This window comes from Poecilia formosa, unplaced genomic scaffold, assembly GCF_000485575.1.
Source record: "Poecilia formosa unplaced genomic scaffold, Poecilia_formosa-5.1.2 Scaffold123, whole genome shotgun sequence".
Taxonomy (NCBI): domain Eukaryota; kingdom Metazoa; phylum Chordata; class Actinopteri; order Cyprinodontiformes; family Poeciliidae; genus Poecilia; species Poecilia formosa.
Window position 1 is genome coordinate 1,302,855 of NW_006800062.1, and position 20,495 is coordinate 1,323,349.

The following is a 20,495-nucleotide window of genomic DNA, read 5'->3' on the forward strand; positions in this document are numbered from 1 at the left end:
TTCTATAAAGTGTAAATTTGATTAATTCTGCAGTTTTTAGAGCTAATCCAGAGTCCATCTGGATCATTTTCTGTTGGAAAGCACAAGAACATATCAGCTTTGGTGCTGCTGCACAACCGACACAAAATCTAAAAGTAGATTTTGGAGAATAAAAGGCGACTACAAACAGAAAACCATGTTATTTCCATCAGGGCTGCAGGAATAAACATCATTCAGTGGGCTGAACTTTGTTTTTGTGCAGTTTATGACAGCTATTATATAGAAATGCTGCAGTAGACAAACTTCTCAATAGTTCTGCATTTTATTTCTTGCAAAGTTTGAAATGTCCTGGTCAGAAAGGACCTCTGTGATGTGTATTAGCTTTAATAAAACCAAATTTTAATGGACTCTAAATCACCTATAGGCATCAAAAATCTCCATATTTTTCTTTAAAAAAACTGTTAAATAGACATTTAACTATGTAAAACATTATCTTTAATGTAAGTTTGATCCTAATATAAAATATAAAGTGGATTCAACCTGCTGGTTTTATTTTCAAGAAAACAAACCAAAAGTCAATTTTTTATTTCTAATATATACTGATTTATTTTATTTCCACAACAGTTATATACTTTTATTATTATTATTATTATTTTGTTAAATGAACCATGTGCTGCAACATGTGGTGATGTATCCAGTGATGGAGTCTTATTACAAAATTGAATTAAATGTAAAAAGAGTCCGAAAAGACAACTCATGAGCTACTCGGTGCCTCCCTGTGCTGTAATGCTGTAGTAACTGTGAGGTCTGTCAGTAGTTCATGTTACACGTAAGGCTTTTGCGGTGCGTGGTGGCAAACGTTTTCCTCCGGTTCTCGTCTGGATTTTCTCCCTGTCATCCCGTTAAAGTGAAAGCAGGAAATCCGCGCTTTCACGTCACAGGATGATGAATTAGTGTCAGTGCATTGGAGGAATAATTAACTTATTTTAATAATATTTCTGCTTCCCTCTGTTCTGCGTCCATTGTGCCCGTTTCTGTCAGTGTCTGTACTTAGAGAGTTCTGCTGCGGTAGCAGCCCAATCGGCACAGGACCGTTTGCAACTGCGTCACTAAATGATTCGAGCCGCCATGATGGACGTCGGAAGTGAGAGATGGGAGTATTGAACAGAGCGACCGGAATTATTTTCCCAGATTGTTTTTGCCAGTGGTTTCTACTTGTTCGAGTAAGGCTAATTTGTCTTCTTTTTTATGGCAAGCAACTAATTTGTCTGTTTGGCGTCAGACGTAACGCCAAACCAAGCGTTTGGCGTGTCTGCTTATGTAACCAGGCGTAACCAAACGTAACGCCAATTCCCAATACAAGTTGTAACATAGAAACCGACTGCACCTTCCTTTGACGTGCTGATCAAATTTCATGTCGACTTTGCCTGACGATTTATGTCACTACGTCATGAACGGCGTTTGTCTTAACACCGAAGAAGTCTTACAAACGTAGAAAAGACGAGATGCTAGCCAGTTTTTTCCCCATACATGCTAGGCTACATGACGGCGCGGCACTGTTTCCATGGTTACCGTACTTTCTCCGTAATGCGACATTGCATATCATCTTTCTAATCATACTTACTTATAAACTATATGAACAGCTCGTTTCGACTGTAAATATTTTAGTATACTTACAATTAGCTTGGCGATTACACCGAGCAGTCAGTCATTATGATTAGGGTTAGGGGCTTCCCATCGCCGCCGTGACCGCCCTCATTAAAAGTTACAAATAAAATGACAAGTTAGGTTTTCACGCTTGTCTGTACAGCCGACAGCGACCATTTTAAAGTGTGATCAACTAGATAAAAGCGATATTAGACCTCAGATGTCTGTTTACTGGAGCGTATAGGTTGTTCGACGTCCATCATGGCGGAGCGGGCGGATTTCTGAAGACCGTGACGTCACGTGCAAAGGCTCAATATAAGCAAATCAAGGCATGCAACCCCACCCGAAGAGTCGTTTTGTGGCGTCCATTTAAAATAACCGAAGTTCCCTCCACCTTTAAAAGTCCCTGTCTGTAGTTAGGCTGTTGTTTTTGGTTTCTTCTCCGCTCCCTTCGTTGTAAGCAGCCTCCAGCGTGAGGATGAGGTTTTCCAAACCCAGCAGGTATCCGTCCTCTCGGTTGCCTTCCTGCCAGGGAACGTCGTGCCGTAAAGTCTGACCTTCAGGCAGAGCTGAAGTCTTCCCAAAGTCAATCATCCAGACGTTGGCACGGCCGCAGACATGGATGAAGAGGAGAGAGCTGCCGATGACCTGGTGGGGAAAACAACAACAGAGAAGTTAAAATGAGGCTTCACTGCAAAAAAAACCTGAATCTTCACTTCAAATAAGACAAAACTGACTTACAATGAACTTTTCAGAAAGATATAAGAGCTTATTTTAAGTCAATCAATCTTTAATTTTGATTAAGTACTAGTTAATATTAGTAATATTTGTTGTTAACTAGACTAAAATACTTGATATTTTGTGTTTTTGCAGTTCAGAAAAGGATCATTTTGGTCCTGCATGGCAAAAACACAAACTCCTACCAAGTATTTTGGCTCGTTTCGACTGTAAATATCTTAGTAGACTTGAAATAAGACAAAACTAACTTACAAATAACTTTTCAGCAAATTTTATGTAAATAATTCCTTAATATTGAGGAAAACATTCTAGTTATAAGTGAAATAATCTGCCAGTGAAACTATACTTTTTAAAAATCAATATTATGGCCTAATTGACTTAAAACAAACTTCTATTATCTTGCTGAAAACTTATATATAAGTTACTTTAGGTTAAATAAAGTTTAATTAAATGAAATATAAAGTTAAAGATGACAATATTTGTAATATGAAGCTTTACAAGGTGTATTGCATTGTGTGCAACCACCTTATGATCATAAATTACACTTTTTAACTTTTCTAAAAACTTATTTGTACAGCACATTTCAGCAACCAGGCAGTCCAAACAGACTTTGGTTAATTTTTTTGCAGGACTTTTCCTGTTTCCATCAAACTGTCTCTGATTTTCAGAGTAAAAATCGGTCGTCACCTCGTGTTTCTTGAAGAAGTCGGATATTCGCAGCGCTTCCCGGATCTCCCTCAGCCTCTCCAGGTAAGACTTCTGCATTTCAACGAGAAAAAAGCAGGAAACAATGCTTGAATTTATCACTTAAACAGCTACTGTACACCAAGGCGGGGCAGAAACCATTTCTGAACCAAAACTCAAACAGATTCACAGTGTGAATATTTACATTCTCTTCTTGCAATTTAAACACTTTGAATGTGTTTTCTTTACAAATTTATCATAAGCGGGTCTGAAATGTGAGCACAGAGACAACAAAGTGATTCTTCCCATCACTGTTCAAACTCTGAACACGGATGTAAACGCTTGCACAGCTTGTGTGCTCTGCGTGGGTGAAGACGGACATTAAGGTGACGCCTACTGCGACATTTCCAGTGTTTATTTGGATGTGCACAGAAGTGCAAAGAAGGTTCGCCTGTGTCTTCGCATGACTGAATTCACAGGAAGTTAAATGACTGCCACGTACAATGATGCTGACGTCCTCTTCGACGAATTCCTTGAACAGTTTGATGATGTCCTGCTTCGATCTGGTTTTCTTGAAGTCGGTCCGACACGTGCCGTCGTATTTCTGAAGAGGGCAGAGAAGCAGAAGGACGATATTACCGAGCGGTCGGATTAAATCAGTCTGAGCGTCCTGCTTACACGTTAAGGCCTCAACAACATCAGTTACACTGCAAAAACAAAATCATACCAAGTATTTTTGGTCTAGTTTCTAGTGCACTTGAAAACTAACTTACTTTTCAGCAAAGAACCTTTTTAAGTAAATAATTCCTTAATATTGATGATTCACTGGCAGATTGTTTAACATGGGAAGCCTAACCTGCCAAGTAACAAGTAATTTTTGATCAATATTAAGAAAACATTGACTTAAAACAAGCTTTTATATCTTGTTGAAAAGTTAATTTTTAGTATAATCTTATCTCAAGTGTCCGAAGATAATTGCACTAGAAACTAGATTAAAATTACTCAGTAAGTTTTTGTTTGTGCAATGTAAAAGTAGGGCTGTGTGATAAATCAATTTTTTTGGTTTTTGAAGATTTAATTTTTGGAAAATCTGGATTTTCCATTGAGTTTGACTCGTCCCTCATGTCCGTCCTGTTAATCCTGTTTAATTAACCCAGCCATTGTTGTAGCCGCCTCGTTTTCCTGTCTGTTGCAGTAAAGATGTGAGTAACGTGTCACCTTGATGCCTTCTATCCTGAAACCCAGCGTGTTGGTGGAGCTCATGCTGTCCCTCCACTGCATGTAGCAAGGTTTGGTGATGCCGCGCTGGAAATGCTCCTGAGGACTTGGGCCTTCCCTGTCCACCTCCATCATCTTCTTGTACAGGTCCTCCCGAAGCTTGGGCCGCTCTCTTGCCCGGACAAGCTCCTCCTCCAGGTACGTCCTTCAACACAGGGTGAAAAAGTCATAAAATGAAAGTTTTCTTCAGCTGTCTTTCCACATTTAGATGCTTCAAATCATTAAATAAGTTAATTATGGACCAAAATAACCTGTAAAACCTGTAAATTTTCCAAATGGTAATTTAGGATAACAAGGGTAAATCTATGCAAACCATTCTGCCCAGTTGTGAAAAGGCAACAATCCTTTAAACCGGTTGTTCTAGCCTTACAGGCAACAACACCCAGGAACAGAGTTTCTGCAGGTTTCAGCAAGTAAAACATTTTTAATGCCACCTTGAATTAAGTTTAAGACATAAAACAATAAATATAGTAAATGGGTGGAAGATGATACTGTGAAATGTTTGCTGTTTCTGCTACTCAACTGCAGGTCAACAAATCAGTCAAGTCTACCTGTACAGCACATTTCAGTATTTTAGATCGTGAAAACATAAAACACTTCAAATAGTCAGCACTTGTGAGAACCAATAACAGACAAGTATTTTCAAAAGGCTTAAAATGCTAGCGGCTAGCTAGCGGCTAGCTCTTCAAAATGTTGCTTGTTAGAAAACCACACATATCAGAAAAAAAAGCTAAAATGTAAGTATTTGAGGCCATGTTACATTTCTTCTGATGAATTTAAGATGTTTTAGTTTTAGTTACATTAATTTAAAACTTTTTCTGGATTCACAGACAACCTGCATCTAACATTGTCATAAACAGAAATCTTACACCTCAGTTGAAGGATTTTGGCCTACTCTTCTGTTTAGATTTTTTGAGGGGACTCAATGACAAATATCCTGTCTAACGTCATGCAACAGTGTCTCAGATTTAAATCCATTCCAAACCTTTATTTAGTTTTGTTTAAAACCTCTTTAGCACGTTTCAGCTGAAGGTGTCAAACCAATGCTTGAACATCCTCCTCCCATCAAAATGTCCCCTAATTTGGACCGGGTCACCTTTTAATGACTCAACTTATCTTTCTTCTGATTTTAAAATGTGTCTGTTGATGTGAAACCTTTGAGTGCGACATAAATTCGGAAGGTCAGCCAGAGCTGTGCTTCCTGAATTTCTACAGACATTTAAATGAACTCATTTCTACATTTGCTGCACAAAAGTCAAAAGGTTTTTGCAGTTGATGCTGCTTTACGCAGGTCAGAAAACGACACCATACAAAATGATCTTCAATGTTTGGAGTCATACTGTCGATGACAGGTTTGCACTCGCCGTCTTTATATTCACAGCAAACAGTTCTGAGCAAACAGATGTGAATTTCAGTTTCAGTTTGCTAGCTCCACTTCCTCTGTGCTAAAGAGGGAAGCTACGAGGAGACTCCTGTGTGCAGCACTTCGCTGTGTGAAAGCCTGAGTGTGTGTTTGTGCAAGTTGGTGGTTTTGCAACTTTGTGGTTGAGAGCGTTTTTGACAAAGGGGAGTCTCCAGGGACACCCTGAGCGTGCAAATGTGTGTGTATAAACATCTCAGATGTACAGACCAACTTTCACAGAGGTAGATAAGTAAAACAAATAGTTCATGCCTGTGGTAAAGTACATTTGTAACGCTGTTGCACGTACTTGATCGCTCGCCTGCCCCTAGCTTTGCTGCAGGTTTGTGCATGAGCGTTCACCTGTCTGGTCAGATGCTGCACATGCATCCGCATGTCTGTGCATGCAAAAAAGGCATGCATGCATGAATTAATGCATGCATTCATGCGTATATGAATGTGTAGAGTTGTGCAGACTAACAGTGAGGCCCTCCACCCGCTGTGGCAGGAAGCCAAGCATACAGCCTGCAGTTACAACAGGTGTTCCCTTAAAGAGGCAAGCCGAGACAGGCAGCTTCTGCTGTGGCCTATCTCTGCTTTTGTAATTCATCTACACCTTAAAATGACGAATAATTAATGATTAAAAACTGAAAAACCAGTGTTTGCAGATTGAAAGGCCTAGTTTCTCACCTCAGTCCCATTTTGCAGTCCATCACATTTGGATGGTTGAAGCCAGCCAGCAGGTCGGTCATCTGCACGAAGAACTCTCCGTCGTTTTCCACAATTCCTTGGTAGCGCGGCACAAAATGGACCAGCGCGTCGTTTTGCAGATCCTCAAAACACTTCTTCTCGTTCTCTGATAGCTTTTTCAGGATGGTGCCCTCTTCTGCAGCTTTGAAGTTTCCTGAGACGAGAGAAAGACGGTTTCTCATTCTTCATGTTAGACAAAGAACATACCTGCATAGGAATGGAGCAAAGTGCAATCGCTGAATAGAGTTGAATGTGAATTCCTGAAACATGTTGCAAGGCTGAGACAAGTAGACCATGAAGGAAAGCAACAAGCCTTCTTTCTGTCATCCATAACAGATGACTCCATTTTCATCAAAGCTTTTTTATTGCTTTCAGTAGCTCAGCTTCCTTATAGACACCAAGTTCATTCTGAGGAATGTGAACAAAGTGTTGCTTCCATGCTCAAGGTTTTTCATTAGAGAAACATCTCTCAGGTTGTTTTGACTTCTTGTGAAGAATAGAAAAGAGAAATGCTTGGTTAATGTTGCTCTTGTTCTTGGCAGATGTTCAAAAAAAATAAAGGTGGAATCCTGGAAATGTTCCTTAGCGTGACAGGGGAGGATTTCCATTAGAAATCATGAAATGGATGTTTTCTTTGCTCTTTTTTCATCTTATTATTGCTGCAAAATTTTTGTTTTTAATAAATTATAATCACCCTTATGCCCAGCTAGCTGGACCCAGTTTACTTTCTTCTTTTGGGAAGCTTGCAAGGGCCAGCGGATGTACGTCTTCAGCTTCTTCCAAGCTTTACTCTGTTGAAAACAGAAAACAAAATTTAAAATGTTGTAAAGATACATTATTTCTTCAACATCAAGAAAAATATTGCAAACACACAAAACCTTGCCAAGTATATTTGCTCTAGTGTCTTGTCCAAATATCTCAGTACACTTGAAATAAGACAAAACCAACTTATAAGTAACTTTTCTGCAAGCTATAAGAGCTTGTTTTATGTAAATAATTCCTTAATATTAATAGAAATTAAAAGTGAAATAATCTACCAGTGGAGTTACTACTCATTTAATCAATATTTAGGAATTATTTACATACAACAAACTCTTACAACTTGCAGAAAAGCTACTTGTAAGTTAGTTTTGTCTTATTTCAAGTGTAATAAAATATTTGCACTAAAGACTAGATCAAAAATACTTAGTAAAATTTTGTGTTTTTGCAGTGTAACTTCCAAGTAAGACATAGGAGTTTGATTTAAGACAATAATTCCTTAATATTTATTAAAAAGGATGTACTAGTTCCTCTGTCAGGTTATTTCACTCATAACATAAAAAAATGTCAATCTGCCAGTGGAATTGGAACTAGGTTGCTAGGCGACGGGCTGGGCTTGGCTGGTGTTGCTAGGTAATGGCACAGTGGAATATCCTACCAGTGGAACTAAAATTTTTTCATCAACATTTAGGAATTATTTGCATGAAACCAGCTCTTACAACTTGCTGAAAAGTTACTTTTGTTCGTTTTGTCTTATTTCAAATGTAATAGGATATTTACACTAGAAACTATATATATATAACAAATATACTTTGTGTTTTCGCAGGCAGTGTACGATAGTTGGAAACAGCTTCGGGGCCTTTTTGCAGCATCTGAATGGAAATCTGATCACATCAGCAGGCCTGGCCAGCCAATCTGATGCCAGGCTTTCTGTTTTCCCCGATGTGAAGCTTCCAATCTGGGTCAGCTAAATGCCATTTCTGTGGAAACTCCTATCTGTGTTCAACATCTCCATGTGGCCTGCTGAGCTCGTCCGTTTTTATTATCACAAACACCGAGTTCTCCACCTTAAGCAAAGGTAGCATGAGTGTAAGTCAAGTTTATTTGTATTGTATATTTCAGCAACAAAGGCAGCTCAAAGTGCTTCACATCATAAAAATGTCATACAGTCACCAACTGTGAAACAGACCATTAAAAATTACATTTTATGAGATATTATCAAAATCATCAAGCAATATATAGGCCTGTCATAATAACAAATGTTTCTGGATGATAAATTATCCCAGATAAATGATAATATTGTTCTTCGGAGACTATTTTAAAGTAATATAATGGTAATAATAATGCAAGAACACATTCTCAAAGATCAGTAAAGTGTAATTTCTAATGAACATTTAACACTGGAACTGGAAAACTCTTTAAATATCTAAAATAAATAAACAAAACAACAAATAAAATTAACTGAGTCTGCAAATAAAACTGTCCTTCAAAGAAAGTTGATGGTTGAGACCAAAGCAACAAACAGAAATGATAAATCAGGAAAAAATAAAAATTATTGAGTTTGTTTTATTTATCATGTGATTAATTGATTTACTCCTCATTGCAACAGGCCTAGCATTATACATCATAGATGTTGGCCATTATTCCAGTTATTATGAATCAAAGCCAACTCTAACCAGGTTGCTATTTAGCCTCAGTATTTCAGCTGTTTTGTAGTTTTCTGGAAGTTTATTCCAGATTTGTGGATATAAAAGTAACAAATAATCTAAAGTATAACTGTTTAGCTAGGAATTAGCATATTTTATTCACCAACATGTTTTCCTCTTATCATGCAGCCCAAACAGTTTGGTAATAGTTTTTGTGGCTCTGGGTAAAAGTGACTGTTTGCCGAGTCAGCGATCCTCCGCATGGTGGTGTAAGCGATTACATCACAGCGACATGGCAAAGCGTATCAGTTCTCTATTCGAAACTGTTTTAATGTCAGTCAGTATGGATTTAATTTATATACTGGTATTCTGTTTTACTGAGATGAACCAATAAAACGCAAACACAAAAGAATAGGCACACATACACTGCAAAAACTCAAAATCTTACCAAGTATTTTTGGCCTTATTTGGTTCTGATGTTACAAAATGGATCCAATCCAATTAAATGTATCTTCCTTTTTCTAGTCTTACCCCTTTTAGACAAACTTTAACCTAATTCTAGGCTCTAAAACACTTTGGACTTCTTATGAACCAATAAACTGTTGATAAAAATTAACATCAATAGTATTGTACAATACTATTGTATAATACCATACTATTGTACAATAATACAATACTATTATTGTATACTAGTATATAATAATAGTATTGTATGTATGTTTTAGTTGTGCACTGCAAAAATGCAAAATCTTACCAAAACATTTTGTCTAGTTTCTTGTGCAAATATTTTAGTACACTTGAAATAAGACAAAACTTAACTTGCAGGTAACTTTTCAGACAGATATAGGAGCTTGTTTTAAGTAAACAATTCCTTAATATTCATGGAAAAATTCATGAATTGTTTAATTTATAACAAGACATTTTTCCATGTTATAAATTAAATAATCTGCCAGTGTAATTAGTGCTTTTACTTTTGACTTATGTCAAGTGTACTAGAAACGAGACCAAAAATACTTGGTAAAATGTTCTGTTTTCGCTAAAGAAGAAAGCTCATCAGCCATAAAGCCGATGATCTGAAAACTAGATTGTGCGTCATGGGAGAGTGTTTCTTCTGTCCCCTCCGGGCTTCACAGCGGTCATTTTCTGAGTAAAACAGGAAATGAAACGGGGACTCTGATCGCGGTGAGGCAACACTTCATCACTCTTCATGGCCGTCAGTAAGAGCAGAACCGGGTTTCTCCTAAATGTCAGATGATTCGCTTCACTTGCTTGTTTACTGACGGCATTGCTCTGCCAAAGGCGGCAGACTTTCGCCAGGGTTTTCACACTGCAGGTTTTCACATTTACTGAGCTGCTGCTGTTGTTTCTGTCTGGTGCAGCTTTAATGGTGATAATAAATAACTTTAGTTATTGACCAATCTAGCTTTTTTATACGTTATACTTAATTTTTTATCTTAGTTAAAAATAAGGTTATATCGTCAGATTATTATATCTGTTTTGCTTTAAATTAACAAAATAAAATCATGTGGAATCTGTTGAAATAAAAGCAATATGTTAATTCATTTCTTTGAGTGTAGGGCTGCAATTAACGATTATTTTAGTAACGATTAATTGATTAATTGGGATAAAAAAATTGGCACATTCTGCAAATTTACATTAAATTTACTTTACATTAAATTTGAAAAAAATGCAAATAAACAACTTAATTCCTTTTTAAAATCAGAAAATAAACATTTTATTTCCTAGAATGCCATTAGAGAACGCCTGATCAGCTGGAGCAAAGCATGCATCTGCAGCTAAATAAAAACATCAACATGTCAACAGCTCAGCTCTTACATATTTATTTTTATTAACTGATTAATAATTGGACAGTAAAAGCTGCCAAATAGGTGCAGAATTTGAACCAATGAAGCTTAAATTGACACTTGAGAAGTTCTAACTAGAACATTTTTGCAAACATTTTTATCTTTGATTCAAAATTTACATATTTTTGTTCAAATTTGGCTTAATTACTGCTCTGAGTGTGTTGTTATTTAAAAAAAAATCCCTTTTTTGACTCTGTAAACTCCAGTTAACGATATATTATTTACTAAATTAGTTCAATAATTGATTAATAACAATTAATGTGATTAATCGTTTCAGTCCGTGTTACAATCAGAAATGTCAGTGTACATTACTGCTATATTTAAAGTTCAAAGTGTTTAACACATAAAAGAAAAGAAGTAATAAAAGTTATAATATAGAATTAATCAATGGTCCAGTTATTATTAATCAAAGATCTAAATAGGTGAGTTTTCACTTTTGGTTTCAGTGTTCCAGCAGTTTTGCAGTTTTCTGGAGGAGAATAAAAACTGAAATCTGCGTTTCTGATTAAAAAGTCTATCAGGAGTCTGACTGACTTTAATCAGATGTGTGAAGACGCTGCTGCAGTAATCAATGCAACTAAAGATAAACACAAAGACTTCGAGTTTAAATTTCACACATTTGCTTTCATGGGACGAGATGTGGAAAAGTTCAGGGGTGTGAATACTTTTAAAACCAGTAATTTCAAGACTAATATTTAAATATTAGCTCAATAGATGTTTCCTGATCATGTTTACTTAAGATCAATTCAATTAAATTTCCCTTTAGGGCTGAAATGATTAATCGGATTAATTATGATGAGTTAAAATAATCATAAACTAATTTAGTAATCGATTAATCGTTAACTGGACTCAAAAATAGGGCATTTGGTGAAAACACAACATATTCAGAGCAGTGATAAAGCTAAAATTCAACAAAAACATATATATTTTGCATTTAAGATAAGAAAAAAGCTTTTTTTTGTTATTTCTTCTATCAAGTTCCCGGTTTAGTTTCACCTGGTTCAAATTCTGTGATTAATATCCTTTTACTATGTAGTTATTAATTTTTTTGTTAGTCTGACAAAGCAAACATTCAGTGAACTTTATTTTGCATTTGTTCACTAAACATAAACAAATTATATTTAACAACAAGAATTTGCTCATATGTTTTTAAATTCAGCTGATTTTTATAGTCATAACATGAAAAACGGTTTAAAGGGTGAGAATTTTCAAGCATTATATTTTCAGAGAACATAATTTGAAACTGATAAATAGCAGACCTTGTTTTAACGAGGACATAAATTGTTTCTTTGTCACATTCGGATGGTTACGGACTGTGCTCGTAAAATCCCTCTGTAGCAAACTAGCAGATCAAATCAGTGTGAGAGTAAATCATGTGTTAAATCTGAACTTTGACTTTATCAGACGGCTTTGTGCCCTCTGCTGATTTGTGGATTTTGACGCTGCTTTATTTTGAAGCATGAGACGTGCTGTACAACGGAGCCATCGACGCGCTGATCTGAACAGTTACCGTAGCAACCACACGCAGACTGAAGCCAAATTTTCAGGCTGACGGCGATAATTAATATGCTAGAAACTCTTTCCTGAACGAATCGCCCTGCAGCCAACCCGTTTTCTGCATGCTTCTCTGTCTGTGTTTCTCTGAAAACGTCTTTGATTCGGCTGTTCGACACAGCCGGAGCGTCAATGAGTAAAAGGCTAAAGCGGAGTCTGTCAAGTGTCTGACTTCCTGAAGCAGTTCTTTGTTAAATGTCAAAGGCCAAGACTAAAACTGGAAACCGACCGCAAAAGAAAACATGATTACACAAGAACATGTGAGCATGTGCTGAGCTCTGTGTGGGTTTTCTGTTTTCTTGTTTGCTTGTTTTCCGTCAGAGCATCAAGGTGCGTATTTTGACATGATCGTCTTGTTTCCTTTCCAACTTGGAATTGATTCAATGAGAGAAAAACCGCTGAAAGATCGGCCTGGGTAGCGTCTGCTAATCGCCGCGCCTGTCAGGAAACATTGTGTTCTGCACTGTAAAACATTTGAAGGTGGTTTAACTTGAAAATGAAAGTCCACCTGCTGCCTGGAAAATGCAACTTAAGTCAACAAGAAAATTGTTTTGGTTTTAACTGAGAAATTAAAGTTCATGAAGTTGATTTAAAAGCCAGAAACAAGTTGTCTAAACATTGTTTTGTAAGTTCATTAATCTTGATTTGTGAGTTTTAACTTAAAGCAAATAATTATTTCACAATATGCAAGAAAAAACTGCCAGTTAAAGAGTCACATTTCTCTATTGTTTCACTCACAATGTTAAGTTAAAACAAGTTATTTTACTTTAAAATAATTTAAATTCTTGTTTCAGATTACATGAACAACATTTCTGATCTGATAATGAATTTTATTAAACATCACAATAAATTCTGTTGAAACATTTAGTGAGAACAGGACATAGAAATAAACACGAGACAGATTAATGTAACGCACTTCCATCTCAGGATACATGCCGCTAAGCATTCTGGGAAATAGTTCCCACTCCTGTCTTTTCCTTCTGTCAGTTTTTTTAAAGTGCTAACCTAAAACTCTTAGAGGTTTGACAAAATGAAAAAAAGTTAACACAACTTACTGCTGCAAGTTTATCTTTCACAAACGTACATTTAAGCTCAAAATCTAAAATTCACTAAATGTACTTGACTTAAAGAGTAGAAGATGGTAAACACAACTAAATGCGGCTCAGATGTTTTACAGTGTGCCTGTTGAGGGAGTTTAAACGGCGTCGGCTCCAGACATGGAGAAGTGGTGGGCCTTGTGACAGAATCGGTCTGACGGTGCAGACGGAGGCAGAAACCTGCAGGTGACTCACTGTGATTAAGCTCAACTTCCCTACAGCTTACACAGAACGAGGCTCAAGAAACCCTGTCGGCTCCTTCAATCTTTCTTCTGCTTTTGCTTTCTTGTCAATTAAATGTTTCAGTTCTTCCAAAATCTGACTGGTTGGGCTTTCAAAGGGTCTGCGGAGGAGTTTTGACCCACTCTTCTTGGCAGAATTGTCTTACTTCACCCACTTGGAGGGTTTTAGAGCATGAATAATTAGTTCAGAGGTCACGGCACCACGGCATCTCAGTTGAGTTTAAGTTCTTGCTTTCACTAAGCCACTCCAGAATTTTATTTTGTTTTTTCAAAGGCCATATCTTGAACAGGTTAGGTTCGGTCTCTGGTCTATACAAAACATGTTAATTACATTTTTTGCACAAACTCATTCTTGGATAATGAGATTTCAGTCTGGTCGGTTCTGCCTATTGAGACAGGGTCTCTGTCACTTTAAATCCAAACAAGCTTCATCTGGCCACGCCCCCCAACTCAATGTTTACACTCACATATGAAAATGGCTGCAAACAGATGCACAATTACACAACTGTACATCTTTGAAAAGCATTAGTAGAGCCTTCTGTACAACCGACAAGAAAACAGCAAGTGGTTCCTGGATGGTGAGTCAACAATAAAACACTTGTCTTTCCCAGCAGCAATTGTGCAGCGAATACAGTTGCTCGGTAACAGCGCAGCGCCTATTGCTTGTGACTCAACAGTCAATCAACTATTGAGTTGATTGGGTCTCAACAGTTGATTGAAAACCATTCGGGAGGTTTTTAAAGTGACTCGATTTCCAGACACCAAAAAACAATAACTTCTTGCCAAAAAATGATCACTTGTCTTTTCCAGCAGCCATTGTACAACACATACAGTGGTAAAACTAACCAATCAAATGTACTAAAGCTCTGCTTGGGTTGCTAGGTAACAGCGCATTGCCCCTTAATATTCAGGAGGTGTTTGAAACAGCTCATTTTCCACACAACCAAAAACATCAACTTATTGCAAAAACACAGCTGTTTTTTTGTTGTTGTTTTTTTGCACTTGAGTTGTTTTTAGAAGCAGTTGAGAATAAAAATGAGTGAAATGTAACATTGTACTTCAGGACGTTCAGCGGGAGAGCAGAATTTATGGTTCTACCAGTTACACTGTAAACACAAATTCTTACCAAGTATTTTTCGCATATTTTATAGTGCAAATACCTCAGTACACTTGAAATAAGACAAAACTAACTCACAAGTAAATTTTCAGCAACAATTATGAGCTTGTTTTAAGCCAATAATTCCTTAATACTCATGAAAAAGTTCTAGTACCATTGGATTATTTCACTTATAATATTTGAAAAATGTCTCGTTGCTTAAAAAAGAAGTAATAAATAGCTCTTACTGTCACGTCTATCTATTGTTATCACAATTGTAGAACAAAATATCATGACAAAACTTTGAGTCCGTAGTTCTCATCCTTAGCAGAAACTTCTAGATCAGCAGATGGCTTTATTATCTGTTATCAAATTTATTCTGATTGCAACATGTTTAACCCATCAGCATATTTCATGTTGGTGTGGATTGCTGGGTTTTTCTAATAAATAAAAAATATTTGAAGGCGTTTCATGTACATAGAAGGAATACGGGGAAAAATACTTTTCTGCCACACCTTTAAGCCTCTCCTGCAGAGCTGAGCTGCATCAGATAGAAAGTTATGAGCAGCAATGACAGAAAGTAATCGCATGTTTCCACCCTTAGTCAATTCATCCTTTCAGCTCAGGTCTTTCAGCAGAAAGGTAAAAATGTTTTTAATGTGAACTCATCTCACACTGGAGGATAACTCAAGAAAAGCATCGGAAATATGAGGCAAAATATCTTCAATTTAAATGTAAAAGCAAAATGACACATGATTACGTAACCCGTTATTTTCCATTCACTCCGATTTCATTTCATGCAGACGTGTGTCATGGTTCAAACACCATGACACACCATGAAAGAAGCATGATGATAGTGATGATGGTGCTACTTTATGTTAGTCAGACAAAATCAGATTAAAATGCAGTAAGGTTTGTGATTATAATGTTTAACACTTTAGTTGCACACACAAACTTACAACCATTAAACATTTTAAATGTCGTAAAGATGATGTTAAAAAATGTTATTATTTCAGGGAGGAGAATCAGATGTTCTGGGTATCATCCTTCCTCTGACAAGCTCTCCAAGCTTTATAAAACAGGTTTTCCTTTTTCCTTTTTTTATTTGAGAAATAGCTTTGAAAGTGAGAGAAAAACCCAACACTTGTGTGACGGGAACATAATCTCATGTGAAATCTTCCAGAGCCCTTCTCATTCAAAAGCTCCCAAAATAACTCCTGAGCTGCCAAAATGACTCATCCCCATGAGAAGTGCTTGCTGTGAGCTGAACTTATCAGTTAATGGAAGATGAACTGAACGGTTTAAAGGGAAATCTGTTATCGCTCTGTAGTTGTGTCTTGTCTGCAGTAATTCTCCGGTAATTCCCAGAGGTCTTCTGTCAGGAAACGCGTTGCTGGCTGATGTTTAAGAGCTGCTTCTGCTCTAAAAATCAGCTCCTTCCTGTGACAGAAAGCTCCAACTCTCTGCAATTTTAAACAACCTTTAATGTCCGTCAACTAAACAACCTCCTGGTTACCAAAAGACCAGCTTATCAGTAACATTTTATTAATGTAAGGGACGAATTCACGCCATTCCAGTTAGTTTTTAAAGTGACTTGCTTAGGATAGGCCTATGTTCATTCATTTGTCACACAAAATCATTCTTGGATTTGTTTTCCAGCAGCTGTTGCACATTCAATGGCAAAACAACTGACCAAATGTGTTAGAGCTCTGCTTGTGTTGCTAGGTAACGGGTTGGGCCAGCTGGGGTTGCTAGGTAACGGTGCACTCTGGAGTTTTCTGAATTCCACAAACCAAAAAACATTAACTTATTGCCAACAAACAGTGGGATGTGTTTTTTTAAGCACTTGGGCTGATTTTTAGAAGCAGTAGAAACCCAAATGGAGTACAAAAACTTATAAAATATGAAGTTTGCAAAATATGTCTCCTTTAACAGTTTTTTTTCATTTTTAGCTTTAAAGAAGGAATAGAAAATCACTTTTAATAATAATTCACTATTGTAAACAGATGATTAGCAACCTAAAGAAATTCAAACTTGCTTCTTTGTCTTAGCTGCCCATAATTTATTGGAGATAAAAACTAACAATCTTTTCTTTTGGGAATTAAGTTGATTAAAAACATAAAAATCATTCAGGGGTTCTGCTGGTTTAGTCAACTAGAATTGAAGACTTTGAGGCAGAAATGTACAAAAGAAAATTGCATATTTTATGTAGTAGTGATGAGCTTTTTTGTACAAAATCCATGTAACTTGGCATGCTGAGCCAGTGGTGAATATAATGCCAACTGGCATTTTATTTACTTAAAAAGTCGGAGATTTGCTAGAAAAAAACTCAGAAATGTTGAGATTAATCTCAGAAGCTTTTGAGTTACAAAAATCGAAACATTTAAGGTTTTGAAACTCAGAAATGTCCAAGTTTCTTCAAGCCTGAGTTTTTTGGTGGAAATTGAATCCTCCTTTTTTTTCCTCAATCGTCATAATACAGCAAAGTGTGAAAGCTTTCACAACAAAAACACAGAATCTTACCAAGTATTTTGGTCTAGTTTCTAGTGCAAATGTCTTAGTACAGCTGAATCCAAGACAAAACTGACTTTTCAGTAAGGTTTAGGAGCTTGATTTAAGTAAAAATGTCCTTAGTATTGGTGAAAAAGTACTTGTTCCATTGGCAGCAACACGTTTCCCATGTTATAAGTGAAATAATCGGTGGAACTAGAAATATTTCAGCAATATTAATGAAATACTTAAAACAAGCTCCTACCTATACTATGCTGAAAAGTTACTTTTAAGTTAGGAGTGTCTTATTTCTAGTGTACTATGATAATATGTGGTTAGATTTTGTGTTTTTGCAGTGTTCTCTGAGTTCAATGCCTGTGGTTAACATATCAATAAAGAGATCATAAAGAGAGAGAAACTGTGTGTTATTACTCAGCCAGTATTTTAAAATTATTCTAAGATGATCCAGTTAACAGAGTTCTTCCTCTCTAATGGCGAAAACATTCACAAACTTGATTTCATCCTAACTAAAACTAGATAAGAAACTTTTCCACAAACACACAATATTCAGGAAATAAGACCCCCACCTTGTTTGACCTCATATGAGAAAGTCCAAATCAGTTACAGGAAGTTTTCATTTCAACATTAATAAAACATCTTTCAAAGTCAGGAAATTATGCTTTTTATCTTACAAGATTAGGTCATTGTTGGCTAAACTAAGTTCAATAAAGTTCAGCTAAAGAAAGGAGAGCCAAGCTCTAGGTCAGGGGGGGTCAAACTCATTTTTGCTTTGGGCCAAATCAAGTTCATGAAGGCTCTTAAAGGGCCGGCTGTGCCAGAATGTGTTGATAAAACTTCTTCACAAACTTAAAATATCAATGAATTCTTAAAATTAAATATTAGTGAACATCTTTTCAGTTTCATGATAAAAAAAAAAGTGTGTGGACGAATTTGGAAATATTTGCAATATTACTTATTTACGACAGTAAATGTGACTTTTTATTATTCGCTGTATAAACCATGGACTACAATCTGACATAGATTTAGGCTGAACTTGTTTCAATCAAATATTCACACATTTTATTAGTTTTAAACTAAAAGAAACTGATTTGCTTGTTTTGCCTAATTTGCTTTTATTTTAAACACCAACGTTTCCACACAACTTTATATTTTGGTCTGTCTGATGATGCAGTTTTTAAATACAAGACTGTTTACTTGAGTAGCCTTAATATCAAATACTTCTTCACTCTTGCTTGAGTAATTTGGCTAAATTTTTACCTTTACTTGAATAAAAATATGTTGAAGTACAGCTACGCTGCAAACATACAAAATATTAACAACTTTTGTTTAGTTTCTAGTGAAATATCTTAGTTTTGTCTTATTTCAAGTGAACTAAGATATTTGCACTAGAAACTAAACTAAAAATACTTGATAAGATTTTGTGTTTTTGCAGTGAACGGAAGCAGAAGAAAGTAAATGTAATAATTTTGGGAGCAAATGAAGCAGAAACCCTGTCTGATTTTCACGCTCAAGTTAACATTTGGTTCATTGTCCAAAACCCTAACACTGATCCTGGGCACAAAGATATTTAATGCTTACTCTGCTTTTTGAAAACTGGCAGATTATTTAACTTTGGACAAAGAGCATTTTTCCAATGCTGCAAGAGAAATAATCTGCCAACAGATCCAACAATTTTTCATCAATATTAAGTAATTACTGCCTCAAAACAAACTCCTTTTTCTTGCTGAAAAGTTACGTGTTAGTTTTGTCATTTTTCAAGTCTGCCAAGATATTTGAACCAAAAACCAGGTGAGATTTAGTATTTTTGCAGTGCTACTCTTACTTAAGTACAGGTTTTGGGGTACCCTTCCACCTCTGAAGATAACTGCGGGGTAAAAACCAAAGAGGCTTCTCACCTCGCTCACCTCTGCGCACACCAGGTGCTCCAGAGTGACGAGGCCTTTGCTCTGAGTCTCGGTGTCGCTCAGCAGATCATCCTCAGACTCCACCGCGGAGGATCCGTTGGAGGAGATGGACGAGTTGGACAGCTTCCTGCGCAGGGTTCCGTCCACAGCCCCATCCAGGTCTTCCTCCTGGATCTCCCTGGAGGTGCCGCCTGCATCCGAAGTGATGGTGACCTGCGGCACCAAGGGCGCATCCATGAGCGCCGGCGCGGCGGGCGGCGCGGCGACGATTGCTGCTTTCTGGATGAGCTCCGCGCAGATCTGTGGAGACCTCCCGGCCGCCCTTCTCTCTACACGGCCTCCATCGCTTATCCCAGTCCCAGAAAACCCGAAGTCCTTGGAGGACTTTCTCCGGCACTCTTTAGGCATTTGAGATCTGGCTGTAGAGGCGCAATGACGAGAAGCGAAACTCCGCTTCGGCTCAGGCTTCAAATCTGGTCATTTCACTGTGAGAGTTCCCACGGAGTCTCTCCGGTACTCGGGGAGTCCTGCCGATCCTCCCCGGGTCCTCCGCTGGTTACTCTGAGCAGGGAAACGCCTCTGGCAGCCTGTGCACTCTTTGACTCTGTCGGTAAGGGGAACCCCTCTTTAGTGGCGTGGCTCGCTCTTCTGCGCGGTTTTACACTCTCTCACACACGCTCACACACACTGCCGCTGTTTATTATCTTCCGCATTGCCGCTCTCGCTTCCTGACTGAACAGTTTAGAGCTGCTGACATAGTTTCAGGCTCTCTGTCGCCTCACTTTAGCTAAAAACTCCACTCCTTCAGCTGCTCATCTGTTACATTTTGCACTGGATCCCAGGAGTCAAATTGTCAAATTTTTAATCACTTTAAAACATTTTCCAGCTAAATTAATCCATGAAACATTTATTCTGCATGCATAATCTGTGAGCATAATCGACCTACATTGTTTTGGGGAAGTTGTTTCTAGCTTTTAACATTTAGTCCTCTTGTTTACACATCAAACTGATGAAACAGACTTCAGCTTACATACAATTTGCATATATGTATCATTTAGCTAAAGCCATATTTTAGCAGAAAAGCTATAAATGGTATAAAACATCAGTGATATTAAATAAATTGGATGTTTCTCTAAAAATAGAGAAAATACAGAAACTGGTCAGACAAAATACCAAGAGATGGTGGTGGCAACATCTTGTACCAAAAATGTAAAGTTTTGGAACAGCAGCAAATATTTGTTATGTTTTGATCAGCTGCACCTGAGACGCCTTTTTACTTTTACTTGAGTAAAAACAAGTTGAAGTAGTGCTACTCTGCAAACACACAAACTCTTACCAAGTAATTT

General features: G+C 37.1%; 1 protein-coding gene across 2 annotated transcripts; it reads right to left on the bottom strand.

Annotated features, from left to right (window-relative positions):
* Nucleotides 1-1,180: 1,180 nt before the first annotated feature.
* itpka (inositol-trisphosphate 3-kinase A) lies at nucleotides 1,181-19,882 on the bottom strand. Of its 2 annotated transcripts, none has more exons than XM_007561139.2 (7): nucleotides 19,150-19,882; nucleotides 7,170-7,266; nucleotides 6,416-6,629; nucleotides 4,267-4,471; nucleotides 3,551-3,652; nucleotides 3,052-3,123; nucleotides 1,181-2,274 (listed from the first exon to the last, which is right to left on the bottom strand). In XM_007561139.2, exons 1-7 carry the CDS (start codon nucleotides 19,555-19,557, stop codon nucleotides 2,023-2,025), a joined length of 1,350 nt encoding a protein of 449 aa, XP_007561201.1. In that variant the 5' UTR covers nucleotides 19,558-19,882; the 3' UTR covers nucleotides 1,181-2,022. The 2 variants fall into 2 exon arrangements, with proteins under 2 accessions (XP_007561201.1, XP_007561200.1); XM_007561138.2 differs by having other exon boundaries at nucleotides 19,141-19,882.
* Nucleotides 19,883-20,495: the final 613 nt, after the last annotated feature.

What these genes read in the sequence shown, in the direction of transcription:
- itpka (XM_007561138.2), bottom strand. Translation starts at nt 19,557, where the DNA reads ATGCCTAAAGAGTGCCGGAGAAAGTCCTCCAAGGACTTCGGGTTTTCT. An exon ending in CCAGCTAGCTGGGCATAAGG is followed by an intron (nt 6,630 to 7,169) that starts GTGATTATAATT and finishes CTCTCGTCTCAG; the next exon opens with GAAACTTCAAAGCTGCAGAA. An exon ending in ACTTCTTCAAGAAACACGAG is followed by an intron (nt 2,275 to 3,051) that starts GTGACGACCGAT and finishes TTTCCCCACCAG; the next exon opens with GTCATCGGCAGCTCTCTCCT.